Source organism: Bos grunniens, chromosome 2 (assembly GCF_055505025.1).
Source record: "Bos grunniens cultivar Pamir isolate PY7600 chromosome 2, Bosgru_T2T1.0, whole genome shotgun sequence".
NCBI lineage: Eukaryota > Metazoa > Chordata > Mammalia > Artiodactyla > Bovidae > Bos > Bos grunniens.
In genome coordinates, this window is record NC_141166.1 from 51,508,207 (window position 1) to 51,529,043 (window position 20,837).

Sequence of the window (20,837 nt, forward strand, 5' to 3'; positions counted from 1 at the left end):
TATGTGGTGGGCTTCCCAGGTGGCATTAGAATCTGCCTGCTAAGGCAGGAGACGCAAGAGATGTGGATTGATCCCTGGGTCCAGAAGATACCCTGGAGGTGAAAGTGAAAGTGTTAGTCACTCAGTTGTGTCTGACTCTTTGTGACTCCATAGACTGTAACCCTCACCAGGCTCTTCTGTCCATGGAATTCTCCAGGCAAGAATACTGGAGTGGACCGCCATTTCCTTCTTAGGGGATCTTCTCAATCCAGGGATCAAACCTGCGTCTCTCACATTACAGGCAGATTCTTTACTGTCTGGTAACCCACTGCAGCATTCTAGCCTGGAAAATTCCATGGGCAGAGAAGCCTAGAGGGCTGTAGTTCATGGGGTATAAAGAGTCGGACATGACTGAACACAAACACACAATAGTGTGAGGCAGCATCTCACCGCGGTATTAATTTGCATTTCCCTAATGCCTGATGTTTAACATCTTTTCAAGTTCTTACTTATATCCATGTATCTTTTTAGTGAAATATATGTTCAAGTACTTTGCCTCTTCTTTTCCCAAATTGCTTCCTTCTTACTGCTGTTGCTGCTGCTGCTGCTAAGTCTCTTCAGTCGTGTCTGACTCTGTGTGACCCCATAGACGGCAGCCCATTAGGCTCCTCTGTCCCTGGGATTCTCCAGGCAAGAACACTGGAGTGGGTTGCCATTTCCTTCTCCAATGCATGAAAGTGAAAAGTGAAAGTGAAGTCGCTCAGTCGTGTCCGACTCTTAGCGACCCCATGGACTGCAGTCTACCAGGCTTCTCCATCCATGAGATTTTCCAGGCAAGGAGTGGGGTGTCACTGCCTTCTCCTTCCTTCTTACTGAGTTTTGTGATTTTAATAAATTCTGGAGACAACACTTTCATCTCATATGTGATTTGCAATTGTTTCTTCTCCCAGCCTGTAGTTTATTTCATTTTCTTAACAATGTCTTTGAAGAGCATAAGCTGTCATTTCTTTTTTTTTTCCTTTGTGGATCATGCTTTTGATGTCAAATCTAAGAAATCTTTGTGTAATTCAAGATTACAAAGCTTTCTTCCAATGTTTTCTTCTGAAAGTTTTAGTTTTAGGTTTTATCTTTAAGGCTGTTACCCATTTTGAGATAATTTTTATATACGGTAAGAGGTACAGATCAAAGGTACTTTGTTTTTTGTTTTTGCATGTGATATGCAATTGCTTCAGCACTGCTTGCTGAAAAGACCATCCTTTGTCCACTTTTGCTTTGGCTGAGAGATTTTTCGCTTTATCCTTTTGATACGGTGAAAAATCTCCCAGCCACCCAGTTCCCTTTCTTGAAAATAACATTGCCAATTTATTACAATTCATTTTAGAGATACTCTTTGCAAAGGTGAACACATATGTATATATTCTTCATCCTCCCAACCCTTTTGCACACAAATAGTGAAATATTTTGTACACTCTTCTGAATCTTGTTTTAACCTAAAATATGTTATGATTAAGATATTCATATGCTGCTGCTAAGTCACTTCAGTCGTGTCCGACCGTGTGTGACCCCATAGACGGCAGCCCACCAGGCTCCCCGGTCCCTGGGATTCTCCAGGCAAGAACACTGGAGTGAGTTGCCATTTCCTTCTCCAAGTCATGAAAGTGAAAAGTGAAAGGGAAGTCACTCAGTCGTGTCCGACCCTTAGCAACCCCATGGACTGCAGCCTACCAGGCTCCTCCATCCATGGTATTTTCCAGGCAAGAGTACTGGAGCGGGGTGCCATTGCCTTCTCCGGAGATATTCATATATCTGTATTTAAATATCTGAAGATATTTATATATCTTATGTATCTGAAGATATATATATTTATATATCTTAATACATCTTATATATTGTGTGTGTGTGTGCTAAGTCCCTTCAGTCATGTCCGACTCTTTGTGACCCCATTGACTAGGCCACCAGGCTCCTCTGTGAAAAAGTGAAAGTGTTAGTCACTCAATTGTGTTTGATTTTTGTGTTGCAACCCCATGAATTGTGCCTGCCAGGCTCCTCTGTCCATGGAATTCTCCAGGCAAGAATACTGGACTGGGTATAGCCATTCCCTTCTCCAGCGGAACTTCCCAACCCAGGGATCAGACTCAGGGATTGAATCTGGGTCTCCTACATTGCAGGCAGATTCTTTACCATCTGAGCCACCAGGGAAGCCCAAGAAATAAAGGTAAATAAAGCCAAATTGTCCTTTGTGGGAAGAAGGCACTCCAAACATCAACAAAGAATGCTTTTCCCCCACATCTCCCTCAACATTATACTTCCCTATAAGTTTTAACGTGTAACAATTAAAATACTTTTTCTGTAGGGATCCAAGCATAGTATAAAAGATGCTAACTTAGACGTTTTAAAACCTATTGAATGGGAAAAATACATTAGGAAGAACATAGTTTTTATAGTTTTACCAGTGTTTATATAAATATGAAAAGGCCGCTAGCTAAAGTACTTAACAAAAGTATCTAAACATTAGTTAACTCTAAAGACAAGTTATAGTACTTTCTGTTTTTAAATAGGAAACAAAGATAGATGCTCTAGTAAGTTTTTTGGGGGAAATATATGCCAGCATCCAATATATTAGGGCTCCTATTTATGTACTTCTACTTTAAAATCAGCCTTTATCCAGACATTTTACTGTAAATGTTAAGATTATTAACATACTCATTTTTAAGAAATAGAAAATTAGATTTAAAAAATCTCAATGGTTAGTGTTAAGGCAAATTGGACATTTCTGTGTCCAAAAGAAAAAGTATGAGATAGCCAGAATGATGGTTTCAATCTACATTAGTCTATCCTGTTTGTGAAGAAGCTTGTTTCCTTGTTAGTACGCACATCTCTAAACTTTATCTCTCTAGATGTTACTACTTTTCTTCATTGTTGTATAAATCTCAAATTTCGTTATGATTTCTAGTCTTCACTTACCGAATCTCGATTAAGAAAATTTGGTGACTCATCATTTATTAATGGTCTTGAGGCAAGAATGTCTATTTTACCTTCTAGTCTTCCCTCCATGGTTTTAATGGCATTCAAAAGAGTCTTTAGAGAGATCCGAGAGTCTCCAATCTCCTGAGAAGACCTCACAGAAGTCAGGGCAGGTGCAAAGGTCACACGGCGTGTGGGGTTTGGCACAACACTGGGCAAACCAACCGAGGAAGTTCGTTCCTTGACACTGTTTACAGGAGGCCTATAGCTTTCAAGGAATTTCGAAGAAGCAGGCCTCTCTGGAGATTTCCTTCTTCTTGGAGGCATCACCAATTGAGAAAAACAAATCAACTAAACCTAGGATTATTTTTCAGTGAATGCCCCGTTTACTGGGAGAAACAGCACAATGTTCTAAACAAAGCTGTGATGGAAAATATACTTAGGAATGTGTTCCTTTGCTTTCAGAATAAAAAAAATAACCAGAATGAAGTATGTCCTAGTGAAGAAAGAAAGCGTTATCTAATGAAGCTCCCTTTACCAGTGTAGTCAGATGGTTAGAACGCTAGCAGCATTCCATCTGAAGACACATTCTAGTTCCTTGGTTACCAGAGGTATAACATACACAAACATTATAGACACAGACATTACACATGCTAACACTGAGTGTTAAGAATTAAACAGATAATGTGGTAAACTGTAAATCACTGAAATGAATCACTTTTTTTTACTAACACATAATCCTGGATTGTTTTCTTCACTAAAGGTAAATAAAGCCAAATTGTCCTTTGGGGGAAGAGGGCACTCCAAACATCAACAACAAATGCCTTTTCCCCACATCATATATAAGGTTTTATATACCTTATCTGTCTAATTTTCTCTTCATCTGTTAAAAGTATTCTGTGACTTATGACAGGTTTTCAGTCTCAACAGCCACCATGTTGACAAGCAAGCACCTTCATTACTAATACCTCTTTCAAGTGCGCTGCTGTGGGTCATGCTGGCACCAAGTTCTGTCTTTGCCTATAACTAAAAAATCAAAGATACTTGTTCCTTGCATCTGCCAAAAGTTTTAAGGCTCACATCAAAAAAACCCACTTCCTCTATGAACAACATGATTCGTGATGCTTTCATCATAATAATGCTCCCTAAGGATGCTCCCAATACAATCTATTTTGTTTCCGAAAGCCATAATCTTCTATAATAAAATCTACTGAGTACATTCCTAATCCTCCAGTTAGAGCATAAGCAAGCTGAATGTCCCAATCCTGATTCTGGCATCTTTCTGAAATCCTCTAGGATTAAGTGGAACTTTGTACATAGAGGGTGTTTTAAAAAATGTTTGTTAAATGGAGTACAGTGAGAGAATATTCATCTTCCTGGGCTTGTATGCTGAGGTGGGGAGAAAGGCCTGTTTCTTAAAAGCTAATCAAAACATAAAAGCAATCTGTTTTGTAGCTATTAATCACACCTGAGCATATTTGCCTTCTAGTGCCTTATTCAACTTGCGTAGATGATCATTCTGTGAACTGGTTTCAGTAAGAGAATGCAGTTGTTCTTCTAGCTGCTTAACTTTTGTCTAGAGGAAAAAAATAGAAGAGCAATAAAATAAGCCTTGCTGATGAAACAGATAGATATATACACTTAAAAAAAGTTTTTTTTTTTTTAAAAAAAAGGCCAAGAATTTTGGCGAAAAAAATCACAGCAAATTCTTAAGAAAGCAAGCCTACATTTTTCAATGATTCTATGTCAACTAAAATACTTCAACAAATAAAAGTAGGCTGTAGCCATATATAAGTATTGATATAATTCATTTGGTTTACGGCACTTATGGAAACTCCAAATTAACACAGTTCATGAACATAACAGTGAGACTTTGTGGGCAATGCATTTTCATTTCTATTTTAAAGGAATTGTGGTATCTAGCACTCTGAAACCCTTCTGAGTACAAATAATTAGAATTGTCAGTATGTAAGGAGGAGACAGAGTTTTGTGTTTTATCAACAGAGAATTATAAAAGCTGAATTAACAGAATTCTTATAGGCTTAATTATATTTGAAAACGAACTCATAAAGCTGACTATTCATATCTTTAAAGATGATGATTATTTGGGGGAATGTGCATGCTAAGTTGTTCCAGTATTGTCCAACTCTTTGGGATCCTATGGACCTCCAGCAGGCTCCTCTGTCCATGGGATTCTCCACAAGCAAGAATACTGGAGTGGGTTGCCATTTTCTCCTCCAAGGGGATCTTTCCAATCCAAAGACTGAGTCTTAGTTTCTTACTCCTCCTGCATTGGCAGGCAGGTGCTTTACCATTAGTGCCACCTGGAAGCTCCATTTGGGGAAGTGAGTCATTAATATTTACATACAAATTTCCAAATTGTGTATTTCTCTGTTTTCTTCCTCTTATTTCCAATCCTCTCATGCAAATAACATTACTAAGCTTATCTCTGAATCGGAAAAAGTTTCATCCAGAATTTTTAAATAAATTTCTTCCTCTCTTGCAATCTTTTATTTCCCACCTGTGAAGGGCATACTCCTCTTGGTTGTAGCTACCGATTATGTTTAGAAACTGTTAAAATTTGAGTGCTAATATTAACTTTTTTTGGAAAGGCTACACGAAAACACATTTTGTCTCAGGAAATCTCTCGTTTCATCAGCAGAATCCTCTTTTCTCTCATCTTTGCCTGTTTCTGTTTCTCTTTTCCACAGTGTACAGTATAAAACAACTTTACACATGGACATCACCAAATGGTCAATACCGAAATCTGAGTGATTTCATTCTTTGTAGCCAAAGATGGAGAAACTGTAGACAGTCACCATAAACAAGACCTGGAGCTGACTGTGGCTCAGATCATTAGTGTCTCATAGAAAAATTCAGGCCTAAACTAAAAGTGGGAAAACACACTAGGCCAGCCCAGGTATGACTTAAGTCAAGTCCCCTATGAATACACAAACAGATTCGAGGGGCCAGATCTAGTAAACACAGTGCCTGAAGAACCATGGACAGAGGCCCATAATACTGTACAGAGGCACCAAACAAAACCATCCTCGAGAAAAAGAAAAGCAAGAAGGCAAAGCGGTTGTCTGAGAAGGATTTACAAATAGCTGAAGAAAGAAGAGAAATGAAAAGCAAGGGGGAAAGAGAAAGGTACACCCAACTGAATGCAGAGTTCCACAGAATAGCAGAGACAGAAGGCCTTCTTCAATGAACAATGCAAAGAAAAAGAGGAAAACAACAGAAGGGGAAATAGTAAAGATTTCAAGAAAATTGGGTATATCAAAGAAATATTTCCATCCAAAAATGGGCACAATAAAGGACAGAAATGGTGAAGACCTAATAAAAGCAGAAGAGATCAAGAAGAGATGGAAAGAATACAGAGAACTGAACAAAAAAGATCTTAATGACCCAGATAACCACAATGGTGTGGTCAGTCACCCAAACCCAGAAAAAAACCTATAAACCTAGTGGAGGTGATCAAATTCCAGCAGAGCTTTAAGATGATGCTATCAAAGTGCTGCACTCAACATGTTAGCAAGTTTGGAAAACCCAGCAGTGGCCACAGAACTGGAAAAGGTCAATCTTCGTCCCAATTCCTAAGAAGGGCAGTACTGAAGAATGTCCAAAACACCGGACAACCGCCCTCATCTCTCATGCTAGTAAGGTTATGGCTCAAAATCCTACATGCTAGGATTCAGCATTGTGTGAACTGAGAACTTCCAGATGTCCAAGCTGGATACAGATAAGGCAGAGGAACCAGAGATCAAATTGCCAACATTTGCTGGATCACAGAAAAAGCAAGGGAATTCCAGAAAAACATCTACCTCTGTTTCACTGACAATGCTAAAGTCTTTGACTGTGTGGATCATAACAAACTGTGGAAAACTCTTAAAGAGATGGGAATACCAGATCATCTTATCTGTCTCCTGAGAAACCTATATGCTGGTCAATAAGCAAAAGTCAGAACCTTGTATGGAACAACTGACTGGTTCAAGATTGAGAAAGGAGGATGACAAGGCTGTTTACTGTGACCCTGTTTATTTAACTTATACCAGAGCACATTATGAGAAATGCTGGGTTGGATGAGTTACAAACTGGAAACAAGATTGTTGGGAGAAATATCAACAACCTCAGATATGTGGATGATACCACCCTAATGGCAGAAAGCAAATAGGAACTAAAGAGTCTCTTGATGAGGGTGAAGGATGAGAGTGAAAAAGCCAGTTTAAAATATTAAAAAAAAAAAACTTAAGATCATAGCATCTAGTCCCATCACTTCATGGCAATTAGAAGGGGAAAAGACTTTCTCTTCTTGGGCTCCAAAATCACTGCAGACAGTGACCGCAGCCATGAAATTAAAGAAGCCTGGTCCCTGGAAGAAAAGCTATGACAAACCTAGACAGTGTATTAAAAAGCAGAGACATCACTTTGTTGACAAAGGTCCATATAGTCAAAGCTTGGGTTTTTCCAGTAAGACATGTGCAGATCTGAGATTTGGACCATAAAGAACGCTGAATGCCAAAAAATTTATGCTTTCAAACTGTCATGATGGAGAAGACTCCTGACAGCCCTTGGACAGCAAGGAGATCAAACCAGTTGATCCTAAAGGACATTAACCCTGAATATTAATTGGAAGGACTAATGCTGAAGCTCAATACTTTGGGCCACCTGATGCGAACTGCTAACTAATTAGAAAACACCCTGATGCTGGGAAAGATTGAAGGCAGAAGGAGAAAAGGGTGACAGGATGAGATGGTTGGATGGCATCACCAATGCAATGGACATGAACTTGGGCAAACTCTGGGAAATGGTGCAGCCTGGTATGCTGCAGTCCATGGGATCATGAAGAGTAGAACACGACTTGGTGACTGAACAACACAGCATAAAACATGTTGTGTGGCTCCCCATTAAGTGGTTTTCACTTAAGGTTCAGAATCAGAATGGCTGCCTCTAAAGGTGTGTTTTGATGCAACAATTATTCTCATTTTAAATATAAGCAAACTGCTGTTAATCTTAGAACTCAGTGGAAAAGTACTGATAAACACTCAAAGAATTTGAAATTTCCCTCTCTTCAAGCAAAACACACACTATTTTTTGTGGGTAATTTTTCTCAGGTAATTACCCTACCTCCAGCCTCAAGGTACTCAATAAAATGCTCTGAAACTTGTTAGATGGCATATTTGCATCTGTAAGCCACTTTAGTTTTTGCAGTTGGTCTCTTTTTCAAAAGGATTTTTAATTCAGGACATTCAAATGGGGAAGAACATAGAAGCAAATAAATCCTGCTACCTCAGAGATCTGATGTTTCTATGTCATTAAATCCATGAAAAATAGCTTCCATAGCCAGCTTATTCAGATCAGATCAGATCAGTCGCTCAGTCGTGTCCGATTCTTTGCGACCCCATGAATCGCAGCACGCCAGGCCTCCCTGTCCATCACCAACTCCCGGAGTTCACTCAGACTCACGTCCATCAAGTCAGTGATGCCATCCAGCCATCTCATCCTCTGTCGTCCCCTTCTCCTCTTGCCACCAATCCCTCCCAGCATCAGAGTCTTTTCCAAAGAGTCAACTCTTCGCATGAGGGGGCCAAAGTACTGGAGTTGCAGCTTCAGCATCATTCCTTCCAGAGAAATCCCAGGGCTGATCTCCTTTAGAATGGACTGGTTGGATCTCCTTGCAGTCCAAGGGACTCTCAAGAGTCTTCTCCAACACCACAGTTCAAAAGCATCAATTCTTCGGCACTCAGCCTTCTTCACAGTCCAACTCTCACATCCATATATGACCACAGGAAAAACCATAGCCTTGACTAGACAAACCTTTGTTGGTAAAGTAATGTCTCTGCTTTTGAATATGCTATCTAGGTTGGTCATAACTTTCCTTCCAAGGAGTAAGCGTCTTTTAATTTCATGGCTGCAGTCACCATCTGCCATGATTTTGGAGCCCAGAAAAATATAGTCTGACACTGTTTCCACTGTTTCACCATCTATTTCCCATGAAGTGATGGGACCAGATGCCATGATCTTTGTTTTCTGAATGTTGAGATTTAAGCCAACTTTTTCACTCTCCTCTTTCACTTTCATCAAGAGGCTTTTTAGTTCCTCTTCACTTTCTGCCATAAGGGTGGTATCATCTGCATATCTGAGGTTATTGATATTTCTCCTGGCAATCTTGATTCCAGCTTGTGTTTCTTCCAGTCCAGCGTTTCTCATGATGTACTCTGCATATAAGTTAAATAAACGGTGACAAAATACAGCCTTGACGTACTCCTTTTCCTATTTGGAACCAGTCTGTTGTTCCATGTCCAGTTCTAACTGTTGCTTCCTGACCTGCATACAGATTTCTCAAGAGGCAGATCAGGTGGTCTGGTATTCCCATCTCTTGAAGAATTTTCCACAGTTGATTGTGATCCACACAGTCAAAGGCTTTGGCATAGTCAATAAAGCAGAAATAAATGTTTTTCTGGAACTCTCTTGCTTTTTCCATGATCCAGCGGATGTTGGCAATTTGATCTCTGGTTCCTCTGCCTTTTCTAAAACCAGCTTGAATATCAGGAAGTTCACAGTTCACATATTGCTGAAGCCTGGCTTGGAGAATTTTGAGCATTACTTTACTAGCGTGTGAGATGAGTGCAATTGTGCGGTAGTTTGAGCATTCTTTGGCATTGCCTTTCTTTGAGATTGGAATGAAAACTGACCTTTTCCAGTTCTGTGGCCACTGCTCACAGCATCGTCTTTCAGGATTTGGAATAGCTCAACTGGAATTCCATCACCTCCACTAGCTTTGTTCGTAGTGATGCTTTCTAAGGCCCACTTGACTTCACATTCCAGGATGTCTGGCTTTAGGTCAGTGATCATACCATCGTGATTATCTGGGTTGTGAAGATCTTTTTGTACAGTTCTTCTGTGTATTCTTGCCACCTCTTCTTAATATCTTCTGCTTCTGTTAGGTCCATATCATTTCTGTCCTTTATCGAGCCCATCTTTGCATGAAATGTTCCTTTGGTATCTCTGATTTCCTTGAAGAGATCTCTAGTCTTTCCCATTCTGTTGTTTTCCTCTATTTCTTTGCATTGATCGCTAAAGAAGGCGTTCTTATCTCTCCTTGCTATTCTTTGGAACTCTGCATTCAGATGTTTATAGCTTTCCTTTTCTCCTTTGCTTTTCACTTCTCTTTTCACAGCTGTTTATAAGGCCTCCCCAGACAGCCATTTTGCTTTTTTGCATTTCTTTTCCATGGGGATGGTCTTGATCCCTGTCTCCTGTACAATGTCACGAACCTCATTCCATAGTTCATCAGGCACTCTATCTATCACATCTAGACCCTTAAATCTATTTCTCACTTCCACTGTATAATCATAAGGGATTGATTTAGGTCATACCTGAATGGTCTAGTGGTTTTCCCTACTTTCTTCAATTTAAGTCTGAATTTGGCAATAAGGAGTTCATGGTCTGAGCCACAGTCAGCTCCTGGTCTTGTTTTTGCTGACTGTATAGAGCTTCTCCATCTTTGGCTGCAAAGAATATAATTAATCTGATTTCGGTGTTGACCATCTGGTGATGTCCATGTATAGAGTCTTCTCTTGTGTTGTTGGAAGAGGGTGTTTGTTATTAGGCAGTCTCAGAAAAGCAGTATTTAGGTCAAGGTCATTTCCTCCTATTATTTCAAATGATCTAAATATAGAGATATGTATTTTTAAAAATTGAGGTACAGCTGATTTACAATATTATGTAAGTTTCAAGTGTGCAACACAGTGATTCACAATTTTGGAAGATTATACTCCATTCCGTTATTATGAAATACTGGCTACATTTCATGTGATATACAATATATATTTGTAGCATATTTTATGCACAGTAGTCTGTACCACTTAATTCCTTACCCCACTATTGCCCGTTATATATTTTTTGAAATATAAAACTATAAAAATATAGCAGCAGTCAGGACTCCATGCTTCCAGTGCATGGGGTGCAGGTTCGATCCCTGGCCGGGGAACTATACCCACATGCTGCACAGGACAGACCAAAATAAAAAAGAAACTGTGAGACAACTAAGATATTGATGAAAAGAAAAACTTATTTTTATGTGTTTTCTAGTGCAAGCATTCTAAATGAATGCTATTAAGAAATTTCCTAGGTTTTTTTTTTTAGTACATATAATAAATTAGAAATTAAGTAGGACAAGCCTATAATGTTAGCACCTTCATAGTTTAGATTGAGTTTCATAACTGAAACAACCTGAACTGCCAGAGTTATGTATTTTGACTTTAAATATGATAATATAGTCATAAAACTGTGATGACTTCAGCACAGAACTCTTAATAATATTCATATAATTCCATGCAGCAATTCAAGCCAAAGAAGCATTAATACAACAGACAACATGGATGAATCTCTCAATTACAATGCTGGGTGAAAGAAACAAGACACAAAAAGCATATTCTGTAACAATTATATAAAATTCAAAACAGGTAAAACTAATCTGGCTATAGACGTCAAGATGATGGATAGTAACATCATGGGAGACAGTGACTGAAAAAGGTTATGAGATGAGTTCTGGGAACATTCTGTTTCTTATTCTGAGTGCTGGTCACACGGATACTTTTACTTTGTGAAAATTCATGAGCTGTACCTTGTGTACTTTTCTGTATGTTACAGCTTAATAAGATTTACTAAAACAAAACTCTTAAATAATCCTTAAACTAAGATCATAAAAGCAGCTGCCTATAATGAGGGGCCAAGTAGCTAATATTATATTTGGATCCAGCTGGTATAAGAGTGATGAGATTGAGGGTAGATTAGAGTGAGCATAAAGCACTAACTGACATACATTTAAAGATAAGGAAAAAAGTGATAGAAATCTTTCAGACCTATATAGTAACAGCCCATCTATCCATCACTCAACTTGAATAAAACATACAAATATACCTCTGTGTAGCCTAATCCAATAAATATCTTCCTGCCATTTTAGAGTTTACTACTATCCTGAATTTGGTGTTTATCATTCCTATTCCTTTTAAATAATTTTACTATAAATGTATCCTTAAACATCCATGGACAGAGGAGCCTGGCAGTCTACAGTCCTACAGCCTGGGGTCACAAAGAGTCAGACACAAGTGTAGTCACATAACACTGAGTGACTAACACTTTCACTTTTAAAGCATCATGTAGTATTATTTTATGAGATTCATCTACTTTATAAGATTCATAACACTGTCATTCTACATTCTCTTATACAGACTGCTTTCCAAACTTTCAGGAGAAATTTGAGAGAGTCTAGTAAAATTCAATTTATGTACACCCTGAATGCATGGTAAATCACTTCAGTTGTGTCAGGCTCTTTGTGACCCTATGGACTGTAGCCCACCAGGCTCCTCTGTCCACCGGATTCTCCAGGCAAGAATACTGGAAGGCGTTGTCATTTCCTTCTCCAGGGGATCTTCCTGACCCAGGGATCCAACCGGTGTCTCTTAAGTCTCCTACATTGGCAGGCTGCGGCTGCTGCTGCTGCTGCTAAGTCGCTTCATTCGTGTCCGACTCTGTGCGACCCCATAGATGGCAGCCCACCAGGCTCCCCTGCCCCTGGGATTCTCCAGGCAAGAACACTGGAGTGGGTTGCTACAATCCAGTAATTCTCCTAAGAATTATAGTTAGAGACTCTTTGGATGTGAGTACAAAGACATGTATAAGAATTTATCATGCAAGCATTGTTTGTAAGCAATTGAAAACTGCCTAAACATACATTAACATAAAGGATAAATACATTTGGACATATTTAGATAATGTAACAGTATACAGCACCAAATATCAAATCAAGTTTGAGTGTGAGGCAGCAGTTTCTGACAGTCTACATTAACACCTGAAACCCAGTATCTATATTATTAGTTTAAAAATGCAATCTCTTATCTAATATGGTTGATACATAATATTTTAATTAATTATAATCCAATTGAGAGAAAACAGACTATTTTGATTATGTTTAGTATGCAGCTCTTTCTTTAGATTACCTGGCAAGAATAATGCATCATTTACAATAGCCAAGACATGAAAGCAACCAAAATGTCCATAAACAGATGAATAAAGAATATGGTGCATGCATACACACACACACACACATGCGCACACAGAGAGGAATATTAGTCATAAAAAGAGCAAAAGAATGCCATTTGTAGCAACATGGATCACCCTAGAGATTATCAAACTACGTGAAGTCAGACAGAAAAAGAAAAATAACATAGATATTTATATGTGGAATCTGAAATATGATATGAAAGTTAAAGTCACTCGGTTGTGTTTGACTCTTTGAGAACCCATGGACTATAGCCTGCCAGGCTCCTTTGTCCATGGAATTATCCAGGCAAGAATACTGGAGTGGGTAGCCTTCCCCTTCTCAGGGGATCTTCCCAACTCAGGGATCGAACCCAGGTATCCCACATTACAGGCAGATTCTCTACCATTTGAGCCAAATATGATATAAATGACATTATTTACAAAACAGAAACAAGACTCACAGGCATAAAAACATAAAAAAAAAAAAAAAACTTATGGTTACCAAAAGGGAGAGTGAAGGAGGCAGCTAACTTAGGAGTTTGGGATTGGAGAATTCAAGCTATTGTGTATAAAACAGATAAACAACAAGGTCCCACTGTACAGAACAGGGAACTATATTCAGTATCTTGTAATAAAGTGTAATGGAAAATAATATGAAAAAGAACATATAACTGAATCACTTTGCTGCACACCAGAAACTAACACAAGATTGTAAATTAACTACATTTCAATTAAAAAGAGTAATGTGCTATATGGGCTTCCCTGGTGGCTCAGGGGTAATGACAGCAACACCACCACCACCACCAATAGGCTATATAAGAGCACTTTCCCTTGGGCTGATGAGATCAGTATCTTTGCAGTGTTTCAACACAAAGCTTGACATAAAAACACCAGTGAATCAATAGTTTCAAAAGTGTTTCAGCTTTCAAAGACTATCAAAACACTTTGGCCCTTATTATAAGAATACAGGCAGAAAAAAGGCATTTATTTTCCTTAAGATTATAAGGATAATCTCAAAAGTGTAACTGAGGTTTAAAATGTTAGAAAAGTAACATCAGACTCACTAACAAACCTTAAAATGTATTCCACGCCCAGAAAAAATTTGGCTTCAAGTTGCCTATGAGTGTTTGTGATTTTTCTCACACACATAAAAATATACTTCATTTCTCCTGGGAAAGCTAAAAGAAGGTCAATATTATGGGCCATAGTTTCTATGAGACCATTAGTTTCACAAAGGAGAAAGTTCTTTTGTGCCTGTAATAATCTATATATCCAGCCTGTTACACAGTCTTTTCTAGTGAGAAAGAAATTAAGAGAGGTGTGCTTCCCCAGCTCACTTCATAGGTAAGATAAAACTCAAGAAAATTAAGACTTGTGCAAGATTTCACAAGTATAGATTATACTTAAATGTATCATTGCCTCCAGAAAATATTAATTAAAAGCATGCAAATAGTGGTCAAACAGCTCTCCTGCTGTTTCTGTCCTGGATCATGTCTGCTAACCTGATGGCTAAGTCCCTTGAATAGATAAGATTAACGCTGAGGTACATGGCAAGCCTCTAATGAGATTACTTATTCTATCAGCTCTATAGCTGCCAAGCGTAACCAGACATTGCTTCATAGCATTCAGTCCAGTGGTGCTCAACTATCGCACATTGGAATCACTGGGGAGTTTTAAAAATTATTAAAGCCTATATAACGTACTCTTTGAGATTCTGATTTAATTGCTCTGGGGTGCAAGCCTTTTCATGGGGATTTTTCCCCTTTTATTTTGAAAGTGTTTAAACACCTGCCATCCAAATTTAACCATTTACATTCTTATACTTGCTCATCATATATCCATCTATCACTTCTTCAATGTATGTAAAAAACTAATTTTTTTTTAATGATTCATTTGAAAATAAATGGTAGACATCATACACTTCCCAGCATGTGGTGTTTTTAAAATTCCCCAGAGGAGTCTACTGTGTAGCTGAAGCTAAGAACCATTAATTCAGACTTCAGTGTTTCTACCAAAGTTGGTTTAAGGCAGACTTAGTTATATTAGTGGCAAGTTTCCTGCTCTGTGGATACTACAGAGGCAAAACCCACATTAAAGAACAATGAAATTAAAGAACATGGAATTAAAGAATCATCTTATGCATTCAAGTCAAGTCCATTGCCTTGAGACCTAATTTCCAGGATTATTTCTTTTTAGGAATGTTAGAAAAATCCAGCAAAAAAGAAAACATATGTGATAAAAACCAAGACGGTGGAGTAGGACAACACTGAGCTCATCTACCCTTACAAATAAATCAAAAATACATCTATATGTGGAGCAGCTCTCATTAAAAACAAATGAACCTGGAGAAAGATGTCTACAACCAAGGCTGTAAAGAAAGACAAACACAGTTTGGTAGGGAGACGTGATCAGGTCAGGATTTGTGTCCCTAGTAGAGACACAGAAAAAAAAGCGATATCATAGGTTCAGAGATCCTCCCTGGGGATTTGGGGGCTCATGCCACATATTAGGAATCGCAGCTCTGGGGACCAACACCTGGAAAGATGAGTCCCATCAGCTGGTTTGAAAATCAGTGGGACATACCAGAGAGTTGTAAGGAACAGACCCCACTCCTGAAGAGCACACACAGGCATGCTTACTCCTAGGAACAAGGTGGAGGAAACCAATGGAAATTAGGCTGGGGCCCCAACAGGTGACCGAGCCCACAGCAGATACCAGCTCCAGACCCTCTTGCTCTGGAGCAGCTCCCCACTAGGGCAAAGGCTGGCACTGTCAAGGAGAGTGAGCAACTGGGGGAGATGGAGCTGGATCAAAACCAGCCCTGTGCCTGAACAGGGTGAGGGTAACCATAACCAGTGTGTGTAAAAGTAGTGGGGCAGGAGCTGAAACTGAAACTCTGACTGACATGTGGGGACCATCCCAGCCCACAGGCTCCTGCTCTTTCCTCTTGTCCCAAAGCAGCTCCACACTAGGGTGAAGGCTGCTGTTGAGGAGGGTGGGGAGGAGTGCAGACTTAATGCATCATTGACCACAGATGTATTGTACGTCTTTTGTTACCTGAACGTTATTGATCAGAGGCATTGCAACAAAATGGCAATAAGTACACACTTATCAATCAAATCAATGGATTAAATGCTCCAATCAAAATATATAGGGTAGGTGACTGCATAAAAATCAAGACCCATTTATATGCTGTCTGCAAGAGACTCACCTCAGAGACACACACACAAAGTGAGAGGACGGAAAAGATAGTTCATGTAAATGGAAGAGGAAAAAAAGGTAAGTAGCAGTATGCACATCAGATAAAGCAGACTTTAAAACAAAGTCTGCAACAAAAGACAAACAGCATTATATAATGACAAAGGGATCCACAGAAGAATTGGATTTATGTTCACCAACATATATATACCTAAACAGGTACATCTAAATAGGAGCATTTAAATATATAAAGCAAATATTAACAGCCATAAAGGGAGAAAATGACAACAATACAATAACAGTATGGGACTTTTAACACCCCTCTTGCATCAACCGACAGATTTATCCGGAGAGTCCATGGGTTGCAAAGAGTTGGACACAACTGAGTGAACTGAACTGTGCTTGGAAAACTGGACCACTAACTTATACCATTTATAAAAATTAACTTGAGATAGATTAGACTTGAATGTAACACTTGAAACCATAAAACTCCTAGAAGAAAATATAGAACACACTTTGACATATATTACAGCAATCTTTCCTGGGATCTGTCTCTTAAGGAAAAGGAAACAAAAGCAAAAATATACAAATGACACATAATTGAGCTTAAAAGCCTTAGCACAGCAAAGAAAACCACTGACAAAATCAAAAGACAACCTACTGGACAGGAGAAAATGTTTTCAAATGTTATGACTGATAAGTGGTTAATATCCAAACTATGTAAACAGTTCATACAATTCAATATAAAAAAACCCCAAACAACCAAATTTTTTAAATGATCAGAAAACCTGAACAGACATCTTCCCAGTGAAGACATACTGAGGGCCAACAGGCATATGAAAAGGTGCTCAACACTGCTTATCATCAGGGAAATGCAAATCGAAACCACAATGAGGTATAACCTCACACCTGTCAGAATGTGACATCAAAAGACGACAAATAGCAAATGTTGACAAGGATATGGAGAAAAGATAACCTGAGTGCAATGCTGGTAGGAATGTTAAATTGTTGTAGCTACTATGGCAAACGGTATAGTGGTGCCTCAAAAAACTAAAAGCAGAACTAACATATGATCTAGAAATTCCACCAGAGTATGTATGTTAAGAAAAAGACAATACTAATTCAAAAAGACACAGGCAGTGTTCATAGCAGCACTATTTACAATAGCCAAGATATGGAAGCAACCTAAAGGCCGATCAACAGACAATTGCATCAAGATACGGCATACATACAGACACACACACACACAGAGCAGGATATTAGTCATAAAAAAGAACGAGATCTTGCCATTGCAATAACATGGATGGACTTGAAAGATACTGTACTTAGTGAAATAAGTTAGACAAAGAATTGTATGTTAGCACTTATTCAAAGGAATGAAAATAACAAAACAGAGACAGACCACTAAATACAGAGAATAAACTAGTGGTTTTCACTGGGGAGAGGGATGGTAGGAGGGGCAAGACAGGGGTGAGGGATTAAGAGGTACAAACTATCATGGATAAAATAAGCTATAAGAATCTGTTGTTCAGCACAGGAAATATTGCTAATATTTTATAATAACTTTAGAGTATTATCTATAAAAATACTGAATCACTGCTGTATACTCAAAGCTAACATAATATTGGAAATCAACAAAACTTCAATAAAAAGAGAGAGAACATAGGCTTTCTACATTGGCAGCTAATGACTATGCAATAATTATAATAAAGTTTCATACTGTTACAGAATGAACCTTGGGATCACACTTTTAGGTTTCAGCATTATATTACAAGCGTGTAAATAGAGGTCAGCTGGATGTGAATAAGGGACCAAGCTTATGGAGATTTAAAAACTTGTCCAAAATTACAGAACCGGTAAATGACTGAGCTAGGTCCTCTTCAAAGTCCAGCAATATTTAGCTTCATAATTGGCGTTAGAAAATGAGAAAAAAAAATCAGAAAATGAAATCTCATACCTGAAGTTTTCCCTTTTCATAGGCCAGTTTATTTTTACTGTCAGTAATTTTTCCCAAGACGTTTTCCACCTGTTGTTGGGCAAGCTAATAAAACAAACATAGGTATCAGTATCTCTAGACATAGAATGAATAATTATTTTTCTTCTTAAACTAGCATTTATACCCTTACTATTTCTACAGTAATGAATCCAGGATTCATATTTATTGGCTACTGCTACATCTTTGTCCTTCTTTAGACAGCTGATCATAGTGTAATATGCAACACATATGTGTGTGTTAGTCACTCAGTTGTGTTCAACTCTTTGCAGCCCCATGGACTACAGTCCACCAGGTTCCTCTGTCTGTGGAATTCTCCAGACAAGAATACTGGAGTGGGTTGCCATGTCCTTCTCCAGGGGATCTTCCTGACCCAGGGATCAAACCCAGGTCTCCCACATTGCAGGCAGAAATTCTTTACTGTTTGAGCTACCCAGAAAGCCCAGCAACACATAGGGAAACTTCTAACTGGAAGTATGAGTGCCTGAAGAGTCACAGAATTTGCTTTTGTTTCCTAACTCTATTTTTGTTACATAAATTATCCCTTTGTAGTTGCAATCTAAGCCAGATGTGGATGGTTTTATTAGTGGTTACAGATATGCAGTTTGAGGATTACATGCAGTCAGCTCTCAGTATCCATAGGGTTCCATACCCACTAGTTCAACCAACTGTGGATGGAAAATATTTAGGAAAAAAAAATAATTTCCAGCTAGTTCAAAAAGCAAAACTTGAATTTGCCACATATGGGCAACTGACAACTCCTTACAATAGCATTACATTGTGCTAGGTATTATATGCAATCTAGAGATGATTTAAAGGATATGGAAGGATGTACCTAGAATATATGCAAATATACCATTTTATATAAGAGACTCCAGTATCCACAGATTTTGGTATCTGTGAGGGTCCTGGAACTAATCCTCCATGGATACTGAGGGATAACTGTAGCTCCTTAAGAAAATGGTCATAACCACTTGGACAACCGGAGACAGTTCAGTTACCATAGTTAAAGGGCAGTTAGGAAAAAAAAAAAAAACTGAAAAAGCAAAAGAAATGCTTGTTGGAAACATTGTTTGACAAAGTACTCAACACAATGTTATCTAGGACAAACATTACTGAAGCCTCTATATTTCATGAAATTACATATTTAATCATTAAAACAACCTTTAATAATGACAGTTATTTTTTTCATATGCCTTTTTCCTTTCCTTGTCAGAAGAAATAAGTATAAAATAGATTCTCTTGATTAAATTTTGGACCTTACTGGTATACCTGAGGAACACAACTAGTGATTGAAGATGGAAATTTTCACCTTCCACAATCCGTTTCACTGTTGTATCTTAATAACAGAAAATACTTGCCATTAAGTCAAAATCATCTTTATAAGTTCATGGTAGGGATAATACACACAAAAGCAAATGTGACTAAGAACACAAATTCTTAATCACATAGGCCAACTAGCTGCCCTATGGATCATTTGCAGTTAATTTTGAGTTCAAACTCTTGTTAATGTTGCTAAATATCCTATGCTGACAAAATCATTATTTCTGGCTTATATTTGCTTAATCTGTGAATAACAGAACAAGGCTCCTTTTCAGCATTTAAAGCCAAAGAATTTACATTCAACTTTAGGCAAGTTTTAAAGATAAAAACGTATATGTTGGGATATTAATTTACACAAGAGACGTTCCTCATTGTCTGCAACACAGCCAATCTGTGGTGCACTTTATTTCATCTTAAATATTGTGAATATTTTCCAAATAAAAGTAAAAACACATTCCAAACTAGATTACTATATAACATGTAACTCATTTTTTCCTCTGTTCAAATATTTTCATGATAGCATACAAGAGATCACATTAGTCTGAAGCATTGTCTTCTTCTTGGTAGTTGCCTTGACTAGAAGAATTAAGCCATTTTAGACATTCTAGACTTTAAAAAAAAGACGGAAAAATTATAGTGACTAGTTCTACTATAAAATTATGTACATTCAATACAAAAATGTATACCCAATATTAGAGACCAGTGGGTTACTAACTAGTATGGCCATCCAGGCATCTGTCACATCAGATACTTATTTCATACTTATTTATACATATTCATACTTTCAGTTTTTTAAAGTTTCACTTTGAATCGCTGTACGTTGCTCCCACCAAGGCAATTTTTTTTAAAAGCATTAAGACCAGTTAAGTATAGGTTTCAAAGTAACCTAACAGAAATGTAGACTGCTAGCAATAAACAGGAGGCTAGTAATGATATATTATCATAACTTTAATTCTTTTTGTCTATGAAAGACAAACAGTCCTCCTTTAACACAACAGTTTAGAAACTACGATGTAAAAAATGTAAAATCATCCTACAAATGAACATTTGGGGCTATGTTTTGATCAAGTCTTCAGCAGAAAATATATTACAAGGATGGCCGATAACACTACAAAAACAAAGCTATACCATATCACTAATGAATTAAAAGCTTAACTATTTAAAATTTAAAATTCAGTTCCAAGTTCTATAAATCAAGGTGCCCAAAGTATTGCAAAGTGTAGATAAAGCTTATAAAAAATCAAGAGCTAGATTTAACCAAAATTGTGCTATTACACATAGGAACACTCAAAAATACTCAGTGTTCTTGGAATGTTGAAGACTTATTTTTTAA

At 38.0% G+C, this 20,837-nt stretch overlaps 1 protein-coding gene across 50 annotated transcripts in view; it reads right to left on the minus strand.

Moving 5' to 3' along the window:
• The window catches only part of CCDC150 (coiled-coil domain containing 150), a 91,938-nt gene that overhangs the window by 21,632 nt on the left and 49,469 nt on the right, over window positions 1-20,837 (minus strand). For 35 of the 50 annotated variants that reach the window (XR_015144691.1, XR_015144679.1, XR_015144675.1 and 32 more), the window contains 2 exons: window positions 18,146-18,229; window positions 4,412-4,519 (listed from right to left, as the gene is read on the minus strand). Coding sequence is in view for 40 of the 50 variants with exons in the window: in XM_086348194.1 (XP_086204320.1) it covers window positions 4,412-4,519; window positions 18,146-18,229 (192 nt within the window). In the remaining 10 variants the exon portion in view is untranslated. The remainder of the gene's footprint in view (window positions 1-4,411; window positions 4,520-18,145; window positions 18,230-20,837) is intronic. The other 15 variants (XR_015144695.1, XR_015144684.1, XR_015144677.1 and 12 more) reach the window with 2 other exon arrangements.